We start from the raw sequence: 20,074 nt of genomic DNA on the forward strand, positions 1-20,074 counted from the left end.
AAGACAGAAGGAAATAACAAAGCTGAGAGCAGAAATCAACGAAGTGGAAACCCAAAAAACAATCTGAAAGATCAACGAAAGCAGAAGTTGGTTCTTCGAAAAAATAAACAAGATTGATAGACCACTGGCAAACCTAACAAAGAAAGAGAGAGAGAGAAACTTGATAACTCGTATTAGGAATGAAAAAGGAGAGATCACTACTGATATGACAGAGATTCAAAGGGTAATCAGAAACTACTTTGAAAAACTCTATGCCACTAAAAATGAGAACCTGGAAGAAATGGATAAATTCTTGGACTCTTATAATCTTCCACGGTTGAAAGAAGAGGATGTAGCATATCTAAACACCCCCATCACCATTGATGAAATAAAAATGGTAATCAAAAGTCTGCCCAAAAACAAAAGCCCAGGCCCAGATGGATTCACTAATGAATTCTATCAAACTTTCCAAGAGGAACTACTACCAATCCTGGCAAGACTCTTTCATGAAATTGAACAAGTGGAAACACTCCCAAATAGCTTTTATGAAGCCAACATCACCTTGATACCTAAACCAGACAGAGATGCTACGAAAAAAGAAAATTACAGACCAATATCGCTGATGAATGCAGATGCAAAGATCCTCAACAAAATCCTGGCAAATAGGATTCAATACCTCATTAAGAAGATCATCCACTACGATCAAGTAGGTTTCATCCCAGGAATGCAAGGATGGTTTAACATCCGTAAATCTATCAACATAATACACAACATCAACAACAAGAAAAATAAAAACCACATGACTATATCAATAGATGCAGAGAAAGCATTTGACAAGGTCCAACACCCATTCTTGATCAAAACTCTCAGCAAGATGGGAATGGAAGGAACCTTTCTCAATATAGTTAAGGCCATCTACCACAAGCCAGTGGCAAATATTATCCTCAATGGAGAAAAACTAAAAGCCTTCCCTCTAAATTCTGGCACAAGACAAGGCTGTCCTCTCTCACCACTCCTATTCAACATAGCACTGGAAGTACTTGCTATAGCGATTAGGCAAGAAAAAGATATCAAGGGAATCCAGATAGGAAAGGAAGAAGTCAAGCTCTCACTGTTTGCAGATGACATGATGCTCTACTTAGAAAACCCTAAAGACTCTACCAAAAAGCTTCTAGAAACAATAGACTCATATAGCAAGGTGGCAGGCTACAAAATTAACACACAAAAATCAATGGCCTTTCTATACACCAATAGTAATAAGGAAGAAATAGACATTAAGAAAACAACCCCATTCACAATAGTGCCACACAAACTCAAATATCTTGGAATCAACTTGACTAAAAATGTGAAAGACCTATACAAAGAAAACTATAAAACTCTGCTCCAAGAAATAAGAGAGGACACGTGGAAATGGAAACACATACCCTGCTCATGGATTGGAAGGATTAACATCATCAAAATGGCAATACTCCCCAAGGCGTTATACAGATTCAACGCTATCCCTCTAAAGATACCTATGACATTCTTCAAAGAGGTAGATCAGGCACTTTTGAAATTTGTTTGGAATAATAAACACCCTAGAATAGCTAAAGCAATCATTGGGAAAAAGAATATGGGAGGAATTACTTTCCCCAACTTTAAACTTTACTACAAAGCAATAGTTATCAAAACAGCATGGTATTGGAATAAGGACAGACCCTCAGATCAGTGGAATAGGCTTGAATACTCAGAAAATGTTCCCCAGACATACAATCACCTAATTTTTGATAAAGGAGCAGGAAATCCTAAATGGAGCAAGGAAAGCCTCTTCAACAAGTGGTGTTGGCACAACTGGCTAGCCACTTGCAAAAAATTGAACTTAGACCCCCAGCTAACATCATGTACGAAGGTAAAATTCAAATGGATTAAAGACCTCGATATCCGACCCCAAACCATAAGATATATAGAACAACACATAGGCAAAACTCTCCAGGACATTGAGACTTCAGGCATCTTCAAGGAGGAAACTGCACTCTCCAAGCAAGTGAAAACAGAGATTAACAGATGGGAATATATTAAGTTGAGAAGCTTCTGCACCTCAAAGGAAATAGTGCCCAGGATTCAAGAGCCACCCACTGAGTGGGAGAATCTATTGACCCAATACCCATCAGACAAAGGGCTAATCTCCAAAATATACAAGGCACTGACAGAGATTTACAAGAAAAAAACATCTAATCCCATCAAAAAATGGGGAGAAGAAATGAACAGACACTTTGACAAAGAAGAAATACAAATGGCCAAAAGACACATGAAGAAATGCTCCACATCACTAATCATCAGAGAGATGCAAATCAAAACAACAATGAGATACCACCTCACACTACAGAGAATGGCACACATCACAAAGAATGAGAACAAACAATGCTGGCGGGGATGTGGAGAGAAAGGAACCCTTATCCACTGCTGGTGGGAATGCCGTCTAGTTCAACCTTTATGGAAAGCAATATGGAGATTCCTCCAAAAACTGGAAATCGAGCTCCCATACGATCCAGCTATACCACTCCTAGGAATATACCCTAAGAACACAAAAATACAATACAAAAATCCCTTCCTTACACCTATATTCATTGCAGCACTATTTACCATAGCAAGACTCTGGAAACAACCAAGATGCCCTTCAACAGACGAATGGCTAAAGAAACTGTGGTACATATACACAATGGAATATTATGCAGCTGTCAGGAGGGATGAAGTCATGAAATTTTCCTATACATGGATGTACATGGAATCTATTATGCTGAGTGAAATAAGTCAGAGAGAGAGAAAAACGCAGAATGGTCTCACTCATCTAGGGTTTTAAGAAAAATGAAAGACATTCTTGCAATAATAAATTTCAGACACAAAAGAGAAAAGAGCTGGAAGTTCCAGCTCACCTCAGGAAGCTCACCACAAAGAATGATGAGTTTAGTTAGAGAAATAACTACATTTTGAACTGTCCTAATATTGAGAATGTATGAGGGAAATGTAGAGCCTGTTTAGGGTACAGGCGGGGGTTGGGTGGGGAGGAGGGAGATTTGGGACTTGGGTGATGGGAATGTTGCACTGGTGATGGGTGGTGTTCCTTTTATGACTGAAACCCAAACACAATCATGTATGTAATCAAGGTGTTTAAATAAAAAAAAAAAAGAAAATCCACTTTTTACAAAAAATACTGATTATAATATGGTGATTATTATATGGCAAAGTAACAAGAACAACAACAACAAATCTCTGTTACCACTTTGTCAAAGTAGATATCTATATTATTAACACCTTGATTTATAAAACAAAAAAATATATGTTTGCTTTTGTTTCTATGCAGGATTTTTTTTCTTTCTGACATTTTTTACTTTGTTTTGAAACAGGGGGCTCAAGGAGAGAGGGGTCCTGTAGGTTCTTCAGGGCCTAAAGGAGGTCAGGGTGATCCAGGACGACCAGGTGAACCTGGACTTCCAGGTGCTCGGGTAAGAACTCAAGTGTTTGTAGCTGGATGAGAAACATGTTCCATAGTAGAGCCGCTTCTTACATGTATGAAGCCCTGGCTTGGGTTTGATTTCTGGCACCTTCTTGCTCCCACCCACAATCCACCGAAAGAAAGAAACACAATGACTTATTCACTAATCATTCCAGAAAAAAATTTACTGAGAGAACATATTTTTAAAATTTAGCTTTACTTGGACCGTCTAGATATTTATGATTTTAATTGTATTCATTGTTTTCTAAATACTTTAATCAGATACTAAAATCACTTATCTTGAATGATCCCTTTTTCAAAGAACCATATTAATATTTTATTAAATAACACCAAAATGTTATTTTTACAGTTTTGAGATTAATTTTTTGGAATAAATAACTTTTTGAATTGGCAGAGATGTCCCAATAAAATTTTTTCCAATGAAATTTTATACTAATAAAATGTCACTTCTAAGTGAATTTTAAGTGAATTATAGAATTATTTTATTCTGATTGTAACATTTTTTCTTAAGGAGAAAGAATTTCTACAAAAGGTTGTTGACTGAAAAGATATCTTAGTCCCCATATAAGTTCTTTATTTTGGATCCTGTTAAATACATATGTAAGAGATCATTATTATCATTCTTTCATATGACAAACTGGCATTGAGTTCTTTGCTAAGATATTCTTTAGACATTTGATAAAGGTGGAATTTTAGCTGTTGACTAACCATCATTGCCTATAAGAAAAATGACCCTGACAATAGGTTGTATTTAGGTTTGGAGAACCATGACTAAATTCTGAAAACCTGGTGGGAAGCTGAGCTTTGACTTTCATGAATTCAGAATGGCTTACATATGGGTATTCAATTTGATTGCTAAGATTCATATATATATACATACATACACATATATACATATATATGGATCCATATATATGTATGGATCCATACATATGTATATGAATATATATTTCTGAATGTACAAGCTTCAGTTATTACTATTGGTGATGAAATATTTCTTAGCCAATATAGCCAATAGATTATTAGACATATTGCCTAATATGTGGCCTCTGTTATAGAAGTGGTAGAGGCTGTTGTTGTGTGACTATGCTCTGAAATTTCCCTTAATAAATAACTCCCTGATATTTTGCTGTGAAGTTTGCCCTATTTCTTAAGCCAGGGTGGGTGAGGCCCATAATGATCCTGTGAGTTTGTCTATAGAAGCTAAAGATCATCCAAAATATATTGTAAAGTAGCAATAAATTTATTTAATGTAATGCTATTTTTTTTAAACTTTTAAAAATATTTAGTTTGATTTCAAATCAGGAACAGACTGACAGTTGCTTTTGATTTTCAGGGTCTGACAGGAAATCCTGGTATTCAAGGTCCAGAAGGAAAACTTGGACCTTTGGTAAGTTATCTAAATAAAATTTTGAATTTTACTCAGTAGATATGTAACTAAGATAAGATAATTTTTTTAAAACATTTGGGGCTGGAGAGATAGCCTGGAGTAGGGCATTTTGCCATGCATGCAGAAGGACGATGGTTTGAATCCCAGCATCCCATATGGTCTCCCGCGCCTGCCAGGAGCGATTTCTGAGCCAGGAGAAATCCCTGAGTGCTGCCAGGTGTGACCCAAAAACAAAAACAAAAACAAAAATTTATGTTTTTGATCCTGTGGATACTGCTCATATTTACATATTATAATTTTTATTTAAAGCATTATAATTTACAAATTTACTTACCGTTGAATTTTAGACATGCAATATTTCCTCACCAACCATACCATCAATGTCAACATCTCTTTATTAATATTCCCAGAGTCTATACCATGCCACTACCACTCATACCCCAAATTTCCAGCATAACAGGCATGTTTTTTAGTTTAGTTTTTAAAGTTTGGATGTATTTCGTGTTGATTCTGTCCTTTCTTAATACCACCAGTGCCCTTGATTGCCTTTGGCCCCTGTTCCTCATTATTTTACATTTGTCTTTCTCCTCCACTCAATTTCTTTCCTTCTCACTATATGCTGGAGCCAAGAGTGTTCTAGATATGTCCCATTTAAACCATTGTATTCCCTCATGCAGTTATTTTAAATACCACATATAAGTGATATCAAATTGTATTTATTCTTCTTCTGGATAACTTAATTTAACATATTATCTTCTATTTACTTTCATGTTGCAATGAGTTAAATCATTGAATCATTTTTTACAACTATGTAGTATTACATTGTATATATGTAAATCATCTTCATCATATATCCACTGTTGTTGGACATTTAGGTTGATTCCATTCCACTCTTAGCTATTGTACTAAGTTCTGCAATGAATAATAGTGTGCTGGTATCCTTTTGAATGAATATTTTTCATTTCTGGGAATATATGCACACAGTGGAATTCTGAGCCATAAGGCATCTCAATTCTGAGCTTACTGAGAACCCTCAAAACTGTTTTCCATAGGGATCTCATCACCTATGGATGAGAGTTCCTTTTTTCACCACATCCCTGCCAACAGAGTGTTTCCAGTTTGTTTGATATGTGCAATCCTCACTGTAAGATTATATCTCATTGTCATCTTGAATTTCCCAAATGATAAGCAATATTGAGTATTTTTTCATAAGTCTGTTGGCCATCTGTTGGACTTCTTCAGAGAAGTGTCTGTTTATTTCCTCTTCCGATTATTTTATGTGGTTTTTAGGGTGTCTTTTTTGGGGGGTCACACCCAGAGGCACTCAGGGGTTACTCCTTGCTCTGCACTCAGAAATTGGTTCTGGCTCAGGGGACCCTATGAGATGCCAGGATCGAACCGCATCCGTCCTGGGTCAGCTGCCTGCAAGGCAAATGGCCTACTACTGTGCTATCACTCCAGCTCTGGTTTTTAAGTATTTTGGAAGTTAATCTTTCTGAATACTTTGTATATACTAGATATCAACCCCTAACGATGTACTGAAGTGCAAATATGTTTTCTCCCACTCAGAGTTAGCTATCTTTTAGGTTTATGCCATGTTTCTTTTGCAATACTAAAACTTTTTAGTTCGATGTAGTCCCATTTGTTCAGATATAATTCTGTAGCCTTTTCCAATGGCATCAAATCGTTGAAGGCTTCTTTGACATTAAAGACTTAGTCTGTCTATATTTTCCTCAGTATGCTTTATGGATTCAGGTCTAATGTTAAGATTTTTTTCATTCATTTTGAGTTTTCTGATAATGTGTAAATTGTGAAGTATGGGCCCAGATTTAATTTCTTACATCCAATTGTCCCAACGCCATTTGTTGCAGAAACCAACTTTATTCTATTTCATGTTCTCAGTTCCTTGTCAAAAATTAGTTGACCATATATACTTTAAAACTATGTCATTGGATATTCTATGCTAATCTAGTGGTCCAGAAATCTTTGTTCCAATACATGTTCTTTTGATCACTATGGCTTGTAGTACAGCTTCAAGATAGATAATGAGATGCTTCCCAGTTTCTTCTTTTTCAGTATGGTTTTGGGTAACCAGGTTTTTTATGATTACACACAAACTTTATTATTGATTGTTTTAAGTCCTTAAAGAATGTTGTCTGAATTTGTATAGGGATAGTTTAGGTCAAATGGTCATTTTGATAACATTGATTTTTTTGATCCATAACAATGTAATATTTTTTCATTTCCTTAAGTCATCTTCATTTTTTTTTGCTAACAGTTTTGTTAAGTTGACTTCTAGATACTTGATGCTTTTTGATACTATTTTAAATGAGGCAGATTCTGATCTCCAAATCCTCTGACTCATTATTTGTATAAAAGAATGGAACAGATTTTTCTCTATTAACTTTGTAGTCATCCATTTTGCATTATTGTTTATTGTTTTTCTAAGAGCTATTTTGATGGACTTTTTAGGATTTTCAGTGTAACACATATCATCATGTCATCTGCAAATAGAAATAGTTTTACCTCCTTTTTTATAATTTAGATCCTTCTCTTCCTGATTGTTGTTAGCACTTATAATACAATGTTGAGTTCTAGTGGAGACAATGGACATCCTTGCTTTGTGGAATACTTCCAGTTTTCTAACATTTAGAATAATATTAGCTATGTATATTTTATACATAGCTGTTATTATCTTGATGAAGCTTCTTTTTACCCTTATTTTGCTGAGGGCTTTAATTATGAATGGTGTTGAATTTTGACAAATCTGCATTGATTGATATGATCAGAAGATTTTTATGTTTCATTTTACTCATATGATGTTTAATGTTAATCATTAATATAATCAATGTTAATTGATTTTCATATATTAAAATATCCTTGCATATCTTGGATGAGTCACATTTGATTATGATGTATAATTTTTGATGTGCTTTTGGATTCATTTTTAAGATTTTGTTGAGGAGTTTTGCTTCAATGTTCATCAGTGAGACTGGTCTGTAACTTTTTTTGTTCTTGTTAGTTTATCAGCTTTGGGAATCAGTGTACTATTAGCTTCAAGGCATTTTTTTTTTTTTTTTTTTTGGTTTTTGGGCCACACCCGGCAATGCTCAGGGGTTACTCCTGGCTGTCTGCTCAGAAGTAGCTCCTGGCAGGCACGGGGGACCATATGGGACACCGGGATTCGAACCAACCACCTTTGGTCCTGGATCGGCTGCTTGCAAGGCAAACACTGCTGTGCTATCTCTCCGGGCCCACTTCAAGGCATTTTTTTAATTGCTCCATGTTTTGGTTTATTCAGATCTAAAATAAGACAATTAGAAAATTATGAATTTATATTGGAAGCTAAAAAGCAATAATTTGTTAATGCAAGATTTTGAGAGAACTTTCAGAAATATTGCATCGTTTTTTTATTTTTATTTTATAGGGTGCTCCAGGAGAGGATGGACGACCGGGTCCTCCAGGCTCCATCGGAATCAGAGGGCAACCTGGTAGTATGGGTCTTCCAGGCCCCAAAGGTAGCAGTGTGAGTACAGTGCATACTATGTATTTTTTGCCATTTCATAATAATACTCACATGGAGGGCATGTATTATCGGAATTTGAATGTTTAAGAAGTTTTTATTTACTTTTTAGGGTGACCTTGGAAAACCTGGAGAAGCAGGAAATGCTGGTGTTCCTGGGCAAAGGGTAACTATATATTTCCTATTCGAAGAAAAAAATATATGAAGTTATTCAAATTTTCATCGCCTTAAAGCAAAAATTATCTCTTGTGTGATTCTAGGGAGCTCCTGGAAAAGATGGTGAAGTTGGTCCCTCTGGTCCTGTGGGACCCCCGGTATGTGATAATTTAAGGAGAATATATATATATCAGATTATATTTTCAATGGCTTTTGCACAAGTTTTTTACTATGAATCTATTTGAGGAAAAGCAAATAAGAAAATACTGGATTTAAAAAATTCCAGTTATATCTTTTCTTTTTATAATTGAGCTATTGTCTTTTAAAAATAGAATGCTAGTTTTTTTTTTATTTTCCAATTCTTATATTACAAGATAATGACAAAAGCTATTTTATCATCTGGTGTGTAATTTTTGAAAAGTTTGTCAAATAAGGAAATGTGGGGCTGGAGCGGTGGTGCAGAGTGGTGCAGATGTCTTGCTTTGCTAGTGCTAGCCTAGGACGGACCGTGGTTGGATCCCCTGGTGTCCCATATGGTCCCCAAAGCGGGAGCGATTTCTGAGCAAATAGCCAGGAGTAACTCCTGAGCGTCACCGGGTATGGCCCAAAACAACAACAACAACAACAACAACAACAACAAAAAGGAAAATGTGTTTGTAAAGTGTTTTATGTGTGTTTAATGTACAATATATGAAATAGAAATTATACTTGCTTCTAATTGTATTGGTAAATTTATTTAAGCTTCCATTTTGACTAAAATATTTACTTATAATAGCATTTAAAAATCAATATATATCAGCAATGTTTTCAGCATGTTATTTATTTTCTGATATGTCAGTATAAATATTCCCTAAATTTTGTTTGTTTTCTTTGATCCAGTTTGGAGCTCTAATTAATTTATTTTATACCTTAATACGTTGTTCTGGGAATATAACCCTTTTAGATTAGTTTGATAAAATTCAACAGTATTTTCACACTTAATTTATTAATATTTCTATCATTTTATAGTTTGCTCTAGAATTTTAGGGCTGGATCACAATGTAAATTTATACCATCAGTTTCTTCACTGGCTTTAGAAAAGGGACTTTAAACAATATCCTTAGATAACTTTTAATAATAGTTTGCTATATGGTTAAAGTAAAACATATAGTTAAAATAAATATAATGAACACTATTCTCTTGATTCACATAATCCAGAAGTAGGCATAAAGTTCTGGTTCTAGCAATGAATTTTTTTTCTTTCATGACTTAGGGTCTTGCTGGGGAAAGAGGAGAACAAGGACCACCAGGACCTACTGGTTTTCAGGTATGAAATAATTTTATATCCATTTCTTCTTTTATGAGCTAAAATAAACTTTAAAAAAAGTATTAGATAGTACAGTAGGCAGGGGCAGGCTGCTTGCTTGCACCTGGCTGACCCAAGTTTGATTTTGTGCATCCCAGATGATCCCCAAATCCTACTGGGAGTGATTCCTTAATGTGGAGCCAGGAGTAAGACCTGAACACCTATAAATATGGTCATGATGTGAAATATTTCAATTTTGAAAAGTAATTATTTGTTATAAGCTAGATATATGTGGGTAAAATTAAGATGCTTTTGTTGTTGTTGTATTAAAAAGAGAAGGAATAGATTTCTCTTTAAAATTTTTGAAATGATTTAAAGATTTAGAGAAATATTTTACTGCTGGCTCACACTGCCACACTGCATGGCCTACTGGGCACCAAGAGAAACAGCTCTTGGGTTTAATACTGGGTGCTTCAGTTTTACTGCCACAAACCTAAGTTGTTTTTATATTTGTAATATCTAAGGAGTTTAACATGGTAGATTATTTAGCAACATAAATAATCATAATCAGGTCAAAAATGCCTTTTCAGATTGGTTTGCTATAATGTTCTAAGAGACCAAAATATTTCTTTAATAGTCATAACAACTAAAAGTATGAAGAATCTACATTATAAAAATCTGTTATATCTACTAAAAAATCTGTTCTATCCTTCTCTTTTTTTCCTAAAGAGTTTTTAAATTAAAATTTAAGTCCATAAACTGAGTAGTTCTTTGTAATGTCAGAATATGTTAGTTTTTATAGTCTTTTTAGTTTAATTTGTATTTATAAATCCCTTATGTTTAAAAGACATGGAGACTCCATGAATTACATAGAGACAACTGTTAATGCTGGTGGACAATTAACCTTTTATAGGTTCACAACTTTATCATCTTACTTTTGTTTTAAGGGGCTTCCTGGCCCTCCAGGGCCTCCTGGGGAAGGAGGAAAACCAGGTGATCAAGTAAGTGAAATATACTAAGAGTATCAGTATTTATAATAATTAATTAATAGTTTCAATAATTATATATGAGACTATGTAATTTATATTTAGATATAAGTTTATCTTAAATAAGCATATGTAGATATATTCATCTATGAACATGTATACAATTTAAGCCCAACAACAACCCTTTGTACTTCATACTATTATTATTCCTTTTATAAATGACAAAAGTGAGTGAGAAATAAAGATGTTAGGTTGTTTTCTCTAAGTCAAACATCTGGTATGATTGACTCTTGGTGGTTACGCCCCAAGATTTTATTCTCAATCTTTTACTCTATTTACTATAACTAAAATATTTTAGTAGGTTTTTTATGCAGCTATGAGCAAATATTCTATTTCATCAAACTTGTCTAAGTTTGCTTAGTTTACTTTGTTCCTTGTGATTTCATGCATTCTTTTAAACATTTAGGAACTGGAAAGATAGAATAAGGGTTAGGATACTTCCCTCGAACACTGTTGCCACTTGCTTGCATACAGTAGCCCAGCTTCACTAGGAGTGAATTATAAGCACAAGGTGAGGGGTAACCTTGAACAATTTCAGACATGGCTGCAGCCCCCTCCCCTCAACCTGAGCCTTATTTTTGGAGAAATGGGAAGCAAGTAGAGAGTGATATTATTAGCATTCAATTAGAAATTCTTGGCACAATGAAGAAAATAAATTTCAAGGAACAAGACTAAAAGGCTTCTTGATATTATTATATACTTAGTCAAAGGCAGAAGCTTTGAAAGAATAAATTTCTTTTAGTTAAGAGCAATGGTATAACTCTTAATTCCTTGTTGGGTTTATTGTGCTGTTATATGCTCAAGAAGTATTTGCAAAGCTGAATTGAAATGATTTACTAATTATTTTTTAAATAATTTTCATCAAAAGTATTTATTTTTATTAAATTTATTAAAGTGACTCTTCTGATTAATTAATCTTGTTTTATTGTACTCTTTTGTATTTTAACATTTACTGTTCCTTAGAGAAAGAAAGAGATTTTTAACATATAGTTTCTTATCTCTAAAATATTTAACGCGTTGTCTTTTTAAGAGAATATTTGGCGTTTTCTCATTGCTAAAAATCAAATACTTGGCTATAAAATAATTTTGGGGAAAGATATCTTACCCAATTTAGTACACTAAAATTAATTTATGATATAGATATATTTATAATAATTTATTTAATAAATATAAATAAAACTTAAATCAAATAATTAAAATATTTTTATAGGGGGTTCCTGGAGATCCTGGCGCAGTTGGCGCATTAGGACCTAGAGTAAGTATTTTCTTCATTATAAAAATCCCTTTATATCAGTTTTAGATTAAAAATCTTTTATATAAACTGGGCTTTCCTTTAAGCATTAAAATTCTTCTGTTTGATAAAATTCAATCTTTGAGAAATACTTTATGCTATAAAACCAGTAATTTCTTTAAGTATATTTTATAGTATTTAGCTAGAAATTAGAGATATTTACTGAATACAGTCTTCTAAATGACAAAAAGCCATTTACATTTTGGAATAAATCAATAATATTGTATAATATCGCATTGTCTAGGGAGAACGAGGCAATCCAGGAGAAAGAGGAGATCCAGGAATAACTGGACTCCCTGGTGAGAAGGGAATGGCTGGCGGACATGGTCCTGATGGTCCAAAAGTACGTATTGTAGGGAACTTGACATATTAAGGTGCAAAATTCTTTATTAATAAACATTATAATTGAATGTATTTTTCAAGATAATTTTACATTATAATTTGTTTCTTCAACAAAATGTATTGAGGGTCAATTAGTTATATTTATTAACACTAAGACAATATAAAAGAGGTGGTTTGTGTTGGTAATAATTGCCTCAGATATAGAGTCAGACATTCTTATATATAATCCATCCCTATTTTTACATAAAATTTAGTGATGTCTTTCATGATCAATTTGAGGCAAGATACAATAAATTGTATGATTTATTAGCAAGCTATTCAAAGTCATTGATTTTGTTTTCCTTGTCTCAGTTTCAGTAGTTCTGTTTCTTAAACATGAAAGTATGCAGTTTCATAGAACAAAATTCAGTACTATTTTCTTTTAATGTCATTTAAAGATTTATAGTAGATACTGTAGTCAATTTTAGTATCAAACATTGAATTAGTTCTTCATTATCATATATATTTCTTATTTCACCAAGATAAAGAATGATTACATAAGACATAATTAGTTTACTCAGTGAATAAACCTTATTTACCAGAATTATATTAATATTTTTAGAGATCATAAGGTAATTTTCAAGTGTTTTGTAATATTAAATATTCAACTTCCTTTGATGTGAAATAATAAGGTTCATAAATAAGTCAAGATAATTTTTTGGGGGTGGGTGCTTAATTTCCCCAGAGAAAAGTTGTAAATATGAAAACAATATTATAAAATGGAAGGTCAGATATTTTTATTAAAAAATGAAATTGACATCATTTTTTTCAAATACTATATAATCACCAGAGTAAACAAAAGAAATAACTGAGATTCAAATATTTGTTACTCATCAAAATAGAAAAATCCCGTAGCTTAATCCTAACTTAAGGTAAGGTGCTTTATTATTGATTCATTTTAGGGTAATCCAGGACCAACTGGGACCCCTGGAGATACTGGCCCACCAGGTCTTCAAGGTATGCCAGGAGAAAGAGGAATTGCAGGAACTCCTGGTCCAAAAGGTGATAGAGTAAGTATGGTATTTTTTACTTCATTAGTTTAGAGTGGCAGACTTTCTACTAATAGTTTCCTGAATATGCTATCATTTCTGCTTTCAAGAGTCCCTTGCTTTTTCTTTAAACATGTCTTTATTTGGATGAAATAAAATAACAGAAATAAATAATAGAAATGTTATTTTTATTGTAAATAATATAAATAAATAATAAATAACAGAAATAAAATTACAGAAAACCCAATTCTATTATGGTTCCAGGGAATTACAGCTATGAATATTTGACAAACCTTTCCTCTGTTGGTTCATCCATGTAAGTGTGGAAATAAATACATGAGAAAAATAATATTTTATGTGTTTTCTCAGGGAGGTCTAGGAGATAAAGGTTCTGAAGGCTCAGCTGGAAATGATGGAGCCAGGGTAAGTGAAATACTTTATTTTCTTATTTTTGGCTAAAAATCAATATTATTTTTTTGTGTGTGAATTTACCTAGGTTTTCCAACAATAGTTTATTATATTCCTGTTGTGGAGAATTGATGAAAAATGGTATTCAATTTTGATTAACTACAGTTATTAATCTTGCTTACCTCGAGTTAGAGCAAGTCAAAAAGAAAAGTCGATGTTGGGAGACTGAAATAAAGCATATATTTATTATTTATTTTAACATTTGTTTATTTCATGTGTGGTATTTATTAAATAATTTCTCTAATATGTGTTTCTAGACCTTATTTCAATGCAGGAAAGTAGAGATCTATTGAGTAGCTCACATGGTGACAAGTATATATCAATATATTGAGTTTTAGGGATGAGAAAATTACTGCATAATGAAGGATCTGAAAAACCTGTTTCTACTTGTTTTGATTGTTATAAATAGAATCATTGTGCTCTGGCTAGAACATCTGGATCACTAGGAATGCACTCAGTAATTACTAATATATTGGTTCTGTACATGAAGCCATTTATTGCTACATTAATTATATTAGTTTTATTTAAAAACATACATTTGAAAACTTATATTTTAGAAATAATGTCACACTTAGTGGTGATAATCATGCTTATTAATTTCAAAAAATGAGAGTAAAACATAGACTGGAGAGATTAGTACATGGATGAAATAATTTGTCTTATACAAGCCAACCTTACAATTTTCCATCTCAGAGTGTAGAAAATTTCAGCACAATTTCTCCTTAAAAACTGAAACAGTTTGTATGCATGGAGTGATAGTACAATTGGTAGGGTGTTCGCCTTTCATGAGGTCTACCCAGGTTCAATCCTCAGCATTTTATATGGTCCCCCAAGCCCCACCAATAGTAATTCTTAGTATATAGCCAGTATCACTTGGGGTTAACTTGGATTACTTGGATGTTAACTCTAAAGCAAAACAATAAACAAAATAGTGATTTTTGCTATCATACTATAATATAAGAGTATAAATAAAGAGAACTTCCTCTTACTGATTGTTCAAATATGCATTGCAAAATTAGACTAAGAAAAAGAAATATTGTGAAGAATAGCAACAATTTAGACTGTTTAAAAAGTTATGAATCAATGAATTTACTTATATGAAAGAAATTAGAATATCTTGTTGAGAAAATCAAGTAGAAGTATTTTAAGAGTAAATTTTGAAATACAGTTTAAATTATTTTTACATATAATATCTGCAAAAGCAGCCATTAAAATCGTATAGTCTTATACTGCTTAAATGTATCTGCTCTCTTGATTAACAGGGTCTTCCAGGTCCCCTGGGTCCTCCAGGTCCTGCAGGTCCCACTGGAGAAAAGGTAATGTCATAAGATGTTCTTTTGAGTCCTTGGAATCATTTTTTTTTTAGTATATACTAATTTTGTCTAAACTTTCCATGGAGTTGTCAAAGAGTCATGTCTTTTAGTAATGTACACAAGACAAATTCTTAAAAAAAAAGTCTTAAACACCTTGAAATCATTGTTTAAAAATTATTTAACATCTACTTTGAGTGCTTGAAGTATGGGTGGTTTATTCAGGGGAGTATATTCTGTTTAAGAATAGAAAGATCTGGAATTTGGAAGAGCTGCTTGCACAGAAAGATTTTAGAATTGAATACATCTTATTTCATTCTATTTCTTTCCTTTATTTGTTCATTGCAACCACCCAAACCTGCCCTCAGGGACGGGGGTCCCCAGTTATTCGTGGGTCACGAAGAGGACTTAACCTGTAAAAGAATTGGGGAGGGGAACAGACAGGACTCAAGACAAGAATCTGATCAAGAGTTGTTTATTGCAAAGTTCACAGAGCTTATATACCAAGCCACAAAGAGGCACCTGTCGAAAGAAATGTGTAACATGAAGACATTTACCCTTAAAACATTTACAATTACCCAATGTTTTTACTAAACATAAAGTTAAACTTAGATCTTAACTCATGCTTGAAAGGTCAACAGGAACAAGGCTGGCAACATAGTTTAGCAAACCTCCTCAGGCATCCTGTTAGGTAGCACAATTTGTGCTAACTTTGTCTTGATTTACTCATTTCCTAAGCCCCAGGGCGGGAGGCCTCGAAGTCAGCTATACCAGGAAGTTCTGCAAAGCAGCAGCAAAAGCAGACCAAGACTGTGGGGCTGTCAGATCCCTTACAGTTCATTATAAAGATTTGAGATGATATTGGGGCAGGGAGAAAGCTCCAAAATCTAGAGCATATTCTTTGCATGTATCAACCCTGAATTTGATTCCCAACATTTAATGGTCTCCGGGACACTACTTGGAGCAAACCACGAGGGGCAGAAAAGTGCTCCCTCAGATCCTTGGCCATAGACTTGTTCCACAAGTCTTGGGAACAATTTAGTTTTGATTATCCAAGGGGGTTTCCGTGTTCCTGAAATGATACAGAAGATTGAGTCTTGAATGGGGCAGGCAGTCCCATTCTCCAGACTTTTCTCTCCTCTTGAAGAAATCCTGTATGTGCCATGTAATGGGAGAAGTGTTATTTCTTTTAAAGAAGGAATGATTCTTAATTATTTTATGTACAGTTATAAATGAAAACATTATGTATTCTATGTACAATAATCTATTTGGTAGCTTTAAGGTAGTTTAATGACTAAAGGGTGCTTATGAAGAAATTAAGTTAAATAGAAGTTTTGTGGAAAATTAGTCTCATCAATTTTGAAGACTAAAACCATATCAAAGATAATGAAGAATAGACACAGACCTGAGTATTCAAATCTTTAACCTCTCTTCCTATGTAGGCATAGGGCATAGAGTTTCAGTTATGATAGTTATGCTAAATCATCTCAGAGTTTCACTAGCTATGTACCTCTTCATTCAGTACCCAACCTCCTCTTTATAATATGTTTTGTTATTTCTTTGAACTAATAATAATCTACAATTTTTTAGGGTGAACCTGGTCCCCGAGGTTTAGTTGGGCCTCCTGGATCTCGTGGAAATCCTGTAAGTGACAGCATTTTGATGTTTTGTATATTTAGCAGTAAGATGGTTGATTGTCTTTATATTGATTTAAGCTATTTATAACTTCCATATTTGGACTTTTCTATCAAACTTAAGATATTACCAGTGAATTACGTTAGTAAGTCTAAGTAAGCAGTTTATTTTTTAAAATAAAACGATTTCTTTAGGACTCCTGACCTTGGGAATTTTGCTCTATCATCTTTATCTCCATTATAATTTGTTTTTATAATCAAAGACAATATTACATTGATGTCCTCAATCACAAAAAATAAATAAATTGATATCCTCAATCAAAACTCTGAAACTAAATAAAAAGATCATAATGGGATTATTTACAAATAACACTGGGTATATTAAATTTGTGTCATGCATAAGAGTGAGAAAAATGGTTGAGTCAATTAAAAATTTGGCCAAAGGAAAAAATGAAGCTTGACTTTCAACCTCACACTCATTTAGTACTATAGTCTACACATACACAAGCACAAATTTTTCATTTATGTATATGTATACATGAGAGCCATAAAACTTTCCTTAAGAGTACAAAGTGTAGGAAAGAAAAAAGAATGTTCAGAAAAATAGTCTACAAATCTAAGATTTAAAAATTATCAAGGGGCCAGAGAGATAGCATGGAGGTAAGGTGTTTGCCTTGCGTGCAAAAGGCCGGTGGTTCGAATCCTGGCATCCCATATGGTCCCCTGTGCCTGCCAGGGGCGATTTCTGAGCCTGGAGCCAGGAGTGACCCCTGAGCGCTGCTGAGTGTGGCCCAATAACCAAAAATTAATTAATTAATTAATTAATTAAAAAATAAAAATTATCAAAACAATGCATGTTTGTAAAATGTAAAAAGAATGAAGTATTGAGAGTTCATGTAATAAAATATTACAATGTGGTACAAATGACTATTACAACATAGATACAACTAGAAAAAGAATTTACAGTTTTGATTTGTTTCTCTATCCATATTGACACCACATATTTACATAATTTAATTTTAAAATGCCATTATTATGTATGTTATAGTGAAAATAAGATTAATATTTGTTTTCTAGGGTTCTCGTGGTGAAAATGGCCCAACTGGAGCTGTTGGTTTTGCTGGACCTCAGGTACAATTACAAATATTTATAATTTATAAATGAACAATTCTCTTGTCATAATAATGAATTTAATTGATTATAATTTTAAATATTTAAAGCTACAATTAAAATGTTGAAATGGGGGGCCAGAGTGATAACACAGCAGTAGGGTGTTTGCTTTGCATGCGGCCGATCTAGAACAAGCCTTGGTTAGATCCCCGGCATCCCATATGGTCCCCGAGCCAGGAACAATTTCTGAGCGAGAGCTGGGAGTAACCCCTGAGCATCACAGGGCTTGCCCCCCACCCAAAAAAAAGTCGAAATGCTTACAGTTTCTAGGCCATATTCTCATTTTTAATAATAATTTAATAAAGATTTTCATGACGTAAATGAATGGTCTGCACATTTATATTATCTATATTTTTATAATAAAATGTAGTATGCAACATTTTTTCACTGTTATCAAATACTTAAATAGGATATTTTTTCTTCTGCTATTCTTTAAAAATTAATGACAGTATTTTAATATCTGACAAAATAATACATTCATGAAAATTTGTTGTGAAATAACATGTCTCTAAGGGTAATAATAAATTCCTCATTAACCTGATTTTATAGGGTCCTGATGGGCAGCCAGGAGTGAAAGGTGAACCGGGAGAGCCAGGACAGAAGGGAGATGCCGGATCACCAGGACCACAGGGTCTAGCAGGCTCCCCAGGCCCTCATGTAAGTTCCAAAAGGACACAAAAAAGTTTTGTTTAGCCCATTTTTATCAATTGTCAAATTTCTACTATTTATGCTTTCTACCATTTATGCTTAAGAGTGCTGTAAACCACTGCAACTCAGTGTAGAAAAGAAAAAAGATGTTCAGAAAAACAGTCTACAAATCTAACATTTAAAAATTATCAAGGGGCTGGAGAGATAGCATGGAGGTAAGGCATTTGCCTTTCATGCAGAAGGTCGGTGGTTCGAATCCCAGCATCCCACATGGTCCCCTGAGCCTATCAGGAGCGATTTCTGAGCATGGAGCCAGGAGTGACCCCTGAATTCTGCTGGGTGTCACTAAGAAGATAATTAATATCTTCTTATAAAACAAAAGCAAAATAGTATATATTGGAACTAGATATCACATTTTTCATCCTGTTCAGCCTTTTAGTTCAACCCTACCCACAAATGACTTGGGGAGGGGGGAGGTTCAACAACAACAAAAACAACTGTACCTAATCCTAGTCACAGAAAATGAGCCCAGGATACACGGCAAATAGAAGATGTAATTTGCTCTGTGTCCAGTGGTTTCTTCTCCCTGCAGTCTGCCCATAAAGACTGTGCTGAGTGAGCTTTGTGGAAAGTAGTCATTAGTCTATTCAGGAGTCTCAGTGCTGCCTTCAGATGCCATGAACATATTTGTCTCCTGGGAGAGCTGATGGTTCCGTTTTGCTTTTCTGTAGTGATCTTTTGTTTCTTTACTATTTAGGGTCCTAATGGTGTTCCTGGATTAAAAGGTGGTCGAGGAACTCAGGGTCCACCTGTAAGTTGATTTGAAACTCTTAAATTATGCAATCTAGTTCCAAATTCTAATACATGAGGCCCCATTTAAAGTTAATATTACTTGAAGCTTTTACAATGAATATTTACTTGTATCAACTATATTACAATGGAAAAGATTGAGATTTAGGTTGAAATTATAGGAGGTTGGAGATTCTGACCCCCTTTATTTGACATGAATACTGTTACTTAAAAGGAGACTAAAAATGAGCAAATATTACATTTATTTATGTCACATTATGTAACACATATTATATACATATATATTTTTGATTCTAGCTCTAGATTTGAATATATGTTTAAATTCCAGTTAAATTGGAGTGAAGAGAAACACTTTTTTTCCTATCAACTAATTTTCAAATTAATTCTCAAAAACATCTTTTACAAGAAACAAACATTATAAAATGGAAAGTTACCTTAAAAACTTAATTATCTTTGAAACAAACAGTTATAAATAAATATATCTAGTATTTTTAAATTGCT

General features: G+C 33.6%; 1 protein-coding gene across 1 annotated transcript in view; it reads left to right on the forward strand.

Annotated features, from left to right (window-relative positions):
• Positions 1–20,074, forward strand: part of COL5A2 (collagen type V alpha 2 chain) — a gene marked incomplete at its 5' end in the record, with an annotated part of 173,209 nt that overhangs the window by 133,305 nt on the left and 19,830 nt on the right. The window contains 16 exons of the mRNA XM_049772928.1: positions 3,363–3,461; positions 4,809–4,862; positions 8,290–8,388; positions 8,498–8,551; positions 8,646–8,699; positions 9,794–9,847; positions 10,774–10,827; positions 12,083–12,127; positions 12,408–12,506; positions 13,447–13,554; positions 13,903–13,956; positions 15,264–15,317; positions 16,902–16,955; positions 18,023–18,076; positions 18,665–18,772; positions 19,521–19,574. Coding sequence (XP_049628885.1) covers positions 3,363–3,461; positions 4,809–4,862; positions 8,290–8,388; positions 8,498–8,551; positions 8,646–8,699; positions 9,794–9,847; positions 10,774–10,827; positions 12,083–12,127; positions 12,408–12,506; positions 13,447–13,554; positions 13,903–13,956; positions 15,264–15,317; positions 16,902–16,955; positions 18,023–18,076; positions 18,665–18,772; positions 19,521–19,574 — 1,098 coding nt within the window. The remainder of the gene's footprint in view (positions 1–3,362; positions 3,462–4,808; positions 4,863–8,289; positions 8,389–8,497; positions 8,552–8,645; positions 8,700–9,793; positions 9,848–10,773; positions 10,828–12,082; positions 12,128–12,407; positions 12,507–13,446; positions 13,555–13,902; positions 13,957–15,263; positions 15,318–16,901; positions 16,956–18,022; positions 18,077–18,664; positions 18,773–19,520; positions 19,575–20,074) is intronic.

Source organism: Suncus etruscus, chromosome 5, assembly GCF_024139225.1.
Source record: "Suncus etruscus isolate mSunEtr1 chromosome 5, mSunEtr1.pri.cur, whole genome shotgun sequence".
NCBI classification, from domain to species: Eukaryota; Metazoa; Chordata; class Mammalia; order Eulipotyphla; family Soricidae; genus Suncus; species Suncus etruscus.